The sequence below is a fragment of the Sander vitreus genome, chromosome 24 (assembly GCF_031162955.1).
Source record: "Sander vitreus isolate 19-12246 chromosome 24, sanVit1, whole genome shotgun sequence".
Lineage (NCBI taxonomy): Eukaryota > Metazoa > Chordata > Actinopteri > Perciformes > Percidae > Sander > Sander vitreus.
The window spans coordinates 13,376,123-13,385,731 of NC_135878.1; the positions used below are offsets into that span (position 1 = coordinate 13,376,123).

The 9,609-nt window shown below is 41.4% G+C and overlaps 1 protein-coding gene across 1 annotated transcript in view; it reads right to left on the minus strand.

The window, feature by feature from the left end:
• Nucleotides 1–213: 213 nt before the first annotated feature.
• Nucleotides 214–9,609, minus strand: part of LOC144512829 (uncharacterized) — a 14,658-nt gene continuing 5,262 nt past the window's right edge. The window contains exon 3 of the mRNA XM_078243777.1: nucleotides 214–1,443. Coding sequence (XP_078099903.1) covers nucleotides 302–1,443 — 1,142 coding nt within the window. The 3' untranslated portion in view covers nucleotides 214–301. The remainder of the gene's footprint in view (nucleotides 1,444–9,609) is intronic.

Sequence of the window (9,609 nt, forward strand, 5' to 3'; positions counted from 1 at the left end):
GCCAACTTCATGCACAGGTATTTAATATGGGGCTTCCAGCACAGTTTGTTGTCAAGTACAACACCCAGAAATTTATTTTCATAGACTTTTTCAATTATTTCATTATGAGTTACTTTATAAACATCTGTATAGTATTACAAGTACAATATCCATATATCATGAATTTAGTTCCAAATATCATCTTGGTTTTGTGCCATACCCCTCAGACCTCAATCCCCCAAAAAATAAACACACTAGTACACAGCTGCTTCAGTCTGAAAGAGTCCTCCAGCCTTAAGTACAGGGGGGCAACCACTAACGATCAAATCAGGATCACCTGAGTAGAGCAGACAGGGAGAAGCAAAACAAGGGGAGAGCTTGTAACACTCACGTGATGGGTTCTCATGTGTGCCTGAAAGTTTCCACTCTGTATAAAATCTTTCTTACAGATTGAGCAGCTAAATGGTTTCTCTCCTGTGTGGATTCTCATGTGTACCTTTAAAGTTCCCCTATCTCTAAAATCGTTCTTACAGACTGAGCAGATAAATGGTCTCTCTCCTGTGTGGATTCTCATGTGTACCTTTAAATTTCCCCTATCTCTAAAAGCTTTCTTACAGACTGAGCAGCTAAATGGTCTCTCTCCTGTGTGGATTCTCATGTGCATCTGTAAATTTCCTCTCTGTACAAAATCTTTCTTACAGATTGAGCAGCTAAATGGTCTCTCTCCTGTGTGTATTCTCATGTGCATGTGTAAGTTTCCTCTCTGTACAAAATCTTTCTTACAGATTGAGCAGCTAAATGGTCTCTCTCCAGTGTGCATTCTCATGTGTGCCTCTAATTTTCCACTCCCTTTAAAAGCTTTCTTACAGACTGAGCAGCTAAATGGTTTCTCTCCTGTATGAGATCTCACGTGTCTCTTTAGATTTATACTGGTGTAAAATCTTTTCCCACACTCACAGCAGCTAAATGCTTTCTCATCAGTAGTACATCCTGAATCAATAACAGGGGATCTATCATTATTCAGAGAGTTTAAACCTGACTGAGGTTCTCTGGTCTCCTTCCAATCAGCACTGATCATCGTCTCAGGTTCAGAAGAGTCTCCAGTCTCGTCATCAGTGTCTGGTTGTAAATGTGTATCTGGATCTGATTTTATGGCTGGTTCTGGTCCTCCACAGTCCTCTCCACCAGCTTCTGTTTTTATCTCTTCAGTTTGTCTTTGATGAAGCTGTGAGAACACAGGTTTCTCTTCATCATCTTCACTCTTTACAGGGACCAGAGTGAATGGGAACTTGGCGATATCAGCCTCCTCCAGCCCTTGAAGCTGCTCTTCATCCTGACTGATCCGGAGTTCCTCCTGTTCCTCTTTAATGTGTGGGGGCTTTGTGTCCTCCTGGTCCAGAGTGGAGCTCCACTCCTGCTGATGTTCTTCACCAACAATCACTTTCTGGACATCTGAAGGTAAAGCTGAAACACAAACACACAGCTATTAATGTGAATCTTAACAATAGTTTGATAAGTAGCTCAATTCACTCTCATAATAAATAGTGGCGTCAGGATTTTCAATTCAATCTTTGATTTAAAGATTTTTTTTCCAGCACCGACACTCACAATAACAAGGGGGACATGAATGCAATATGAGTTTACAGAGGGTCAGCTGAATGCACCATGAAGTCCAGTCGGAGCCAACAGATTTAACAATTGTTTGTTTACATAACTCACAGGGTAAGGCAAAATGCCGTCGCACTGGTAGCCCAAAAGAAGCATGAGGATTGTCCAGTTCTGTTGTTTCTAGGGATGCAACAATTATAGACTTTGTTGAATATATTTGTTGAAAATAATCTAATTGCGTTTTTTTTCCAAAAATATTGCGATTGTGATTCAATATGCGATTGTTTTTTAAGCTCTTTGTCTTCAGTATTATTCAACAAAGACAAGCAATAACTCATTGTATAGTATGAACAACACAAGATTAGATAGATTAAACAAACTGTTCTTTCCTGGAGGCCATGATTGTATGTGATGATGAAATTAGGTGATTAGCATGAATTTATAAGAATGACTTCTTTTGTTTAACTACTTCAATCACAGTAGTATATTGAGCACTGACCGCCTGGTGTCACAAATATGTGGCTTTACCACACTTAGTAGTATTTAGATTATTTAGTTGATTGCACATTTTAAGTACTGTCTTTGAACTAGACAGTTAAATAAGTAAAAAATATATATATGAAATGGTGTCTTTTTTACAGCGCACACAGAGGAGCTGCCTTCAGCCCCTCCCTCCCCTCATGAAGTTGCGTGCCGTGTGCATGACAGCGTCCCAATCGTTACGTTAGTAGTAGCAGCATGTTGCTGGTGTTCTTGTTGTGGGATAAACTGTACTAATAAAACCGTTGAAACAACGCAGCCACGCTGCGTCATTGATCAGAGTCCGGTTGTTACCCCTCTCCTCAACTCCATAGATTTATAACGGAGCTAGCTAACTGGAGCTAACCGCTAATCAGAGCTAATCGTTGCTAACCGAGCCCTCAGTTCTGCGTGCCTGTATCCATTAACTGCATGTATGGACTCGAGCCTGAATAAAACGCTTCATTTTATTAAAATGGCTGTAAAAGTTTTCAACTACAACTAAAAGTTGTTTGAATGACAGAAATCTGCTCAAGGTACGGCGTAGCGTTAGCGTCCTACGTTGATGCTTTCTCTGCGGAGTGCAGACTGATTTGCTCTCGCGAGTCACGTGACCAAATCGCAGCCTTTGCGATTAGGAAAATCGCATTTTAACATATTGCGATATAATTGCAAATGCAATTAATCGTTCAGCCCTATGGTACGATTATGGTCTGAAAAATAATCACGGTTTCATGATTGTTATGCATTAATTATTTCACTGCTAATGTACACACACACACAATGCTCACATGAACACTGTAGATTAAAATTTGTCCCGCGACAAAAAGTTGGGAAATGTTTCATCTTTTGGAGAAAAGCAACCCGTCACCCTATGGTGGACAATTAGGTTACCGCTGATCATTCTTGTCAGTCTGCTTTTCACTTACCAGGAAACATCTTTGCCTTTACCGCTGCCACAAAAAGTTTTAAATACTATGAAGGTAAAAAATGTTTATGGTGATTGTTTCCTGCCATACTTACGAGCAAACTGCGGTTCCATTTTGCTTTGTGTGCCGATTGGCGATCGTTAAGACGATTGAAGGAATGGTCGGTGAATGGTTTTTATGTGTATATATTAAAAGGGATTTTAACTGACTTAGTATCAGAACTATAATATCTACAACCTGCAATCTTCAATTCAGTTTAAATTATTTTGCATAAAAATTTGAATGAAAGCACAATCAATTGCATTTCATATTATACGTTTTGTTGGTCTCTTTATTTAAATGGCAATGTATTTTGTAATTGTCCATTAAATTGTTAATTTTGTCATTGAATTTTAATATGCATTTTGCAAATGACAATTCAATATGCAAAGTTTCAATGCACTCCTCAAGTCAGTTAAAATTATTTTGACTAAACATTTGAATGAAATCTTAATGAATTGCATTTCATATTGCCATTGTTTTTTGGTCTCTTTATTCAATTGGCAATTCAATGTGCCAGCGCTTCCACTTCACTCAAATCCAGTCAAGGCCACTTCTGTTCTCAGTGTCCGGTAAGTTAACGTTATACCTTAGATAACGTCCATACTGTCTGTTCAGCCTAGACTTTAGACGTTACCAGTAGATTATTGCAATGAGACCATTGTTGGTATTTTGTGTTTATTTACATGAGGGATTATAATTACCGTTACCCTGGGTTACTAGCTTGCTAACAATCCAGGCTAACACAAGCAAAGTAACTTTGCTAACATTAGCCATGTTTACTGCTGGTTGCTCACTAATTTACAACGCTAGTGACAAATTAAACTAAATTGAAAGATTGAACAGAAATCAGTATAAAGTGTCTATAAGGTGAATACTCGTACCTGATTTTGCAACCTGCCACATACCTTGTTAAATATAACATGGTACTTGTTAATTTGGTGAATTTTTGTCAGTACATTTGATATGTACATATGACACAAGTCAGAAAAACTTGATATCACTCTTCTGATCCTTGGGATTTAATGTTAAAGCATAACTCTTGCCAAAATGCAACCTAGGAGTGCTAGGGGCACTTTTATGCTAGCCTCAAAATAGCTATTTTTAAAACACTAAGAAGGCTCGACACAACGTGAAACTTTGCTCGAAGTATCACCAGGGGCTCTAAACCTTAACGAAAGCGTTGACAACATTGTTTGTGCACCCAGAGTTTACTAAAAAGAAAGGTTTTGAACAACTCACTATAGCTCTCGTTGTTTCTGGCCGCTACCACCTCGGCAGTCAAAACGAGTCGATATCCGAATGCGAATGAACGGATTCCATATGAGGCTCCTTTTTCCAACTACGAGGTCAATATTGTTTATCAATAACGACAAAACAAGAAATAATCTGTGCATTTATATGGAACTAAGCTTTAGGAGCTTGCCATCTTTACTCTCCTCCCTGTTATGTTGCATTTGGAATTTGTTTTTGACTGATAAAATGGCTGCAGACGGAAACAACAAGAGCTAAGGTGAGTTGTTCAAAACCATTTAGTAAACTCTGGGTACACAAACAATGTTGTCAATGCTTTCGTTAAGGTGTAGAGCCCCTGGTGATACTTCAGCAAAGTTTAATGTTGTGTCGAGTCTTCTTAGTGATTTAAAAATAGCTATTTTGAGGCTAGCATAAAAGTGCCCCTAGCACTCCCATTCAAAAGGCCATTTGACCAAAAAACAAAAATTCGGTAAATCTTAAAAGTGGAAATTCCATCCTAAATGCTTTTAAATGAAAGTTTGACTTGGGTACATTCACAAAAAGACCCTAGGTTGCATTTTGGCGAGAGTTACGCTTTAAGGACAATTTATAATAATCACATTTGTGTGTTATGTATGCGAAAAGTACAAGACAGTAACTTTTTTTTTCATGTATAATATATATTCTGATAAATAATGCCGTTAATTTAAAGTTACCAGGTAAAGTAATTTAATTGTACATTGATATTAAACTTAGTTCTGTATAGTACCATAATTGAAATAAACTGACATAGAAAAACTATTTAATAAATTACTCTTTTTGCACATAAATAGCAGTAAATACATTTCAGTATCAATTCACGGAGGTGGTCCAAGGTCAAGGTGACCTTAGTTATCTAGATACAAATGTACATACTGAAATGAGGTAGTTGGCTTTCAGCATTACATCAAGAATAGTAAGCATTAATAAATATAAAATGGTTGACATAACAAAGTTAGAAATATTAACATTACTTTTTTATATCTAATCTTTAGTTCAAAAAGCCAGTGCTGCAGTTCATAAAAATACTGGAGGCTAGGTTAAAAGGGAGAATATATCAGGAAGAACATAGGTAAAACTGAACACTATTAGGGCTTCAAGTGTTATTTAAAAAACAAATCTGTCAGTCATCATATAAATTATGGTGATGGACTTAAAGGAACACGACCACTTATTGGGACTTTAGCTTATTCACTGTATCCCCCAGAGTTAGATAAGTCCATACATACCCTTCTCTTCTCTGTGCGCGTCGTAACTCTGTCTGGCACACCCACAGCTAGCCTACTTTAGCACAGATCCTGGAGGTAACCGGCTCCAACTAGTCTACCGCTCCCAATAAGTGACAAAATAACGCCAGCATTTTCCTATTTACATGTTGTGATTTGTATAGTCACAGCGTGTAAAAATAACAAGGTCACATGAGACACAGCCATCTTCTAACCGTATACAAACTGGGAACTATATTCTCAGAAGGCGAAGCAGTGCTACTTCTGCTACTTGGCCGAAGTGATTTGCTGAGAAGCCCCGTGGTGAGGAGTAGAGAGTAACAACGGTGCTTTTCAGGTGTTGCGCAAATCACTCTGAACACACTACAATAATACAGACATGTTAACTACACCACGACACTGGAGTCACGGCTATGTATCATTGATGTCGTCCTCTCTATGACACAGTTATCTTATTAAGCTTTATTATGACGTCATGATTAATCAAACTGAAAAAAGAGCATTTCCTAGTAGTGATTCAAGAAAATGTATTTGCACAAAAAACGTTCTGTGTTAGGTCTTGACTCTAGCAAAATAATGTGCCGTTTACATTTAAGACAACCAATTTGTTTGGTTGTGGGTTGACTTGACGGAACTTGTCTACACATAGTGAGCAATAAATAAATATGAACATTGCGAAAGTGTTTAGGTTGATAAGGGGTTGAAATGCTTGTGCGTTTACCTCAGACATTGTTCTGCCTTCGCATTGTAAATTAGTGAGCAACTAGCAGTAAACATGGCTACCCTCGATTGTTAGCAAGCTACTAACCCAGGGTAACGCTAACTGTAATGCCTCATGTAAATAAACACAATTCTAGGCAGACAGTATGGACGTTATCTAAGGTATAACGTTAAACTTACCAAACAAGGAGAACAGAAGTGGCCTTGACTGGCATTGACGACTGGATATAAGTAAAGTGGAAGCCCGGGACTGTCAGTCAGTAAACAAGGAAGTGATGTCCTAACTTAAGCCCCGCCTTGATGAGACGTCTGACATTGCCAACTGAATAAAGGTGGGGGGTTTCGCTGGCACATTGAACACCTCCTAGGGAGGCGCCCAGGGGGCATCCTTACCAGATGCCCGAACCACCTCAACTGGCTCCTTTCGGCGCAAAGGAGCAGCGGCTTTCTACTCCGAGCTCCTCACGGATAACTGAGCTTCTCACCCTATCTCTAAGGGAGACGCCAGCTACCCTCCTGAGGAAACCCATTTCGTCCGCTTGTACCCTGGATCTTGTTCTTTCGGTCATGACCCAGCCTTCATGACCATAGGTGAGGGTAGGAACAAAAACTGACCGGTAGATTGAGAGCTTTGCCTTCTGGCTCAGCTCTCTTTTTCAGTCACGACGGTGCGATAAATTGAATGTAATACCGCACCTGCTGTGCCGATTCTCCGACCAATCTCCCGCTCCATTGTCCCCTCACTCGCGAACAAGACCCCAAGGTACTTGAACTCCTTCACTTGGGGTAAGGACTCATTCCCTACCTGGAGAAGGCACTCCATCGGTTTCCTGCTGAGAACCATGGCCTCCGATTTAGAGGTGCTGATCCTCATCCGATCCAGTGAGTGCTGAAGGTCACAGGCCGATGATGCCATCAGGACCACATCATCTGCAAAAAGCAGCAATGAGATCCCCAGCCCACCGAACTGCAACCCCTCTCCACCCCGACTACGCCTTGACTAAATATGTAAAATACATATGCAAATAAAATGACAAAATAGCCGCCTAGTCCAGGAGGAGGTGAGGACCTGCAGGACAGTGGGAATGATGCGACATGGTGCCTGGATACGATGGGCGAACGCGATCGAGAGGAAGGTGACATGGGCGGAGCTGTGGAAGGCAGAGCCACAGCGGATCAAGTTTCTCATCCAGGCAGTATATGATGCGCTTCCCAGCCCATCAAACCTTCACATATGGGGCACAGTGCAGTCACCAGCATGTCCACTGTGCTCCAAGCGTGGAACCCTAGAGCACATTCTGAGCTGCTGCTCAAAGGCACTGGTAGAGGGGAGGTACAGGTGGAGACATGACCAGGTGCTGAAGGCCATCGCTGAAGCCATTGCTGCAGGTGTCGAGTGGGCCAAGCGCTCCCGCCCCTCCAAGCAAGCCATCGCCTTCATCAGAGCTGGAAAGCAGCCAAGACCAGCTGCAAAAACATCTGCAGGCATCCTGGCCACTGCGAGGGACTGGCAGCTGTTGGTGGACCTGGAGCAGCAACTCAAGTTCCCCCACCACATTGTGACCACCACCTTAAGACCAGATATTGTTATCTTGTCTGAGTCCACCAAATAAGTGGTTCTGTTGGAGCTAACAGTCCCTTGGGAAGACGACCTGGAAGAGGCCTTTGAAAGGAAGCTCGCCACGTACGAGGGACTGGTCAGAGAGTGTCGACAAGTCGGATGGAGATCAAGGTGTCTCCCAATAGAGGTCGGAAGCAGAGGCTTTGCAGCCCAATCCCTGTTCAGAGCCTTCAGTCTGTTAGGCATCGATTAACTGAGGAGGAGAAGAGCCATCCACAATACCACTGAAGCGGCAGAGAAAGCCTCAAGATGGCTATGGCTCAAGAGAGGAGATCCATGGGGGAAAAGTAGCTAGATTCGCCAACTGGACACAAGCTGGGGGTCTGATCAGCCTCAGCTGGGTCGCCTGGATGAGGGTGTATGATGTTGAAAGACCCGAAACACCCAATGATTCCAGGAATATCACTGAAGATGTGTCAAGTAGCATCATTATATGTATTTGCACAGCTAATTGAATTGACAATTGCAAAATACATTGCCATTTGAATAAGGAGACCAAAAAAACTTCCATAGTCTATATCCTTGACATTACACTTCCGGGATTGCTCTAATGCCACAGGAAATTCCGCCGGATGCATGTATTTTCCGTTTCCTTCCGCTTTCATTGTGTTGGAATTTTAAATTCGTTGGATTAATGAGCACTATTGTTGACTGCTCCTAAGATCTCTGCATAGGACTGGGCACCGAACGTCGATACTTTTATGGCACGGCAAATCCTATGAGTATCGAAAGATTATTTCTTTCGGTGCCAAATTTCGGTTCCAAAAGCATCTGAGTGTTTAAGCGCAAGCTTATCTGTCCTCTCTGCATGTTGACACAGAGCAGAGCTCCGACCGACACACCCGCGCGCAGAGGTGCGGATGGAGGAGCAAACTACGTCGGCTCTGCAGTTTTGTTGAAGTCAGCGAGTCACGGCAATGCCGATAAATTGGTTTCAAGTGTGGTTACAGTTTTTCAAAACTTCACGCAGACAGCGTTTGCTGCGATATGATATTAATGGCGAGCCGAAAGCGGTCGCGTGCTGTTGTTTTACACTTCCTCTGAGATAAGCAGGCACAACAGTGGTTTCTGTGCTCTGATGACTGACTGACAGGCTGAGGGTGTATGGAAAGGCAACTTCTACGGCACCTTTCAGCAACAAGGCAATTCAGTTACATTCCTTTGCACTTAAGTTAGTTCTTCATTAGTGCAATGTTGACAACAGGGCAGTCACCAAGTTTATTGTTAAAGGTTTGTGTCATTATGCGGTTTGCACTAAAAAGTCTTTGTTCTTTACATTCCTTTGCATTTTAGTTAGTTCAATATTAGCCTGTACACAATGTCATTTGTTTATTTATTATTTATAATATGTTCATGTTGTGGCAAAAGGGTTTCTCTTGCTTTGTTAGTTTTTAAGTATCTGACTGGCGCACCCCTATCGAAAAGCACAACCAGTTTTATTAACGTTACGCTGAGTGAGCAGTGTTACCAGAAGGTTTTTATTTTTGATAACCGTTTTGATTCACAATTAACCTCTTAAGAAACGCTCGAAATTCCATGCTTTTTGGTCTAAACGTCATACCCAACTTAAAGGTGGTACAGCTCCCATATGCTTTGACCCTCTGGGAGGTGCCTGACATCATCGGAAAGAAAACACTCAAGTTTTTGTTACAAGTGTCAGGGTGATTCTAGGCCTTACTGACAGAGTTACAGA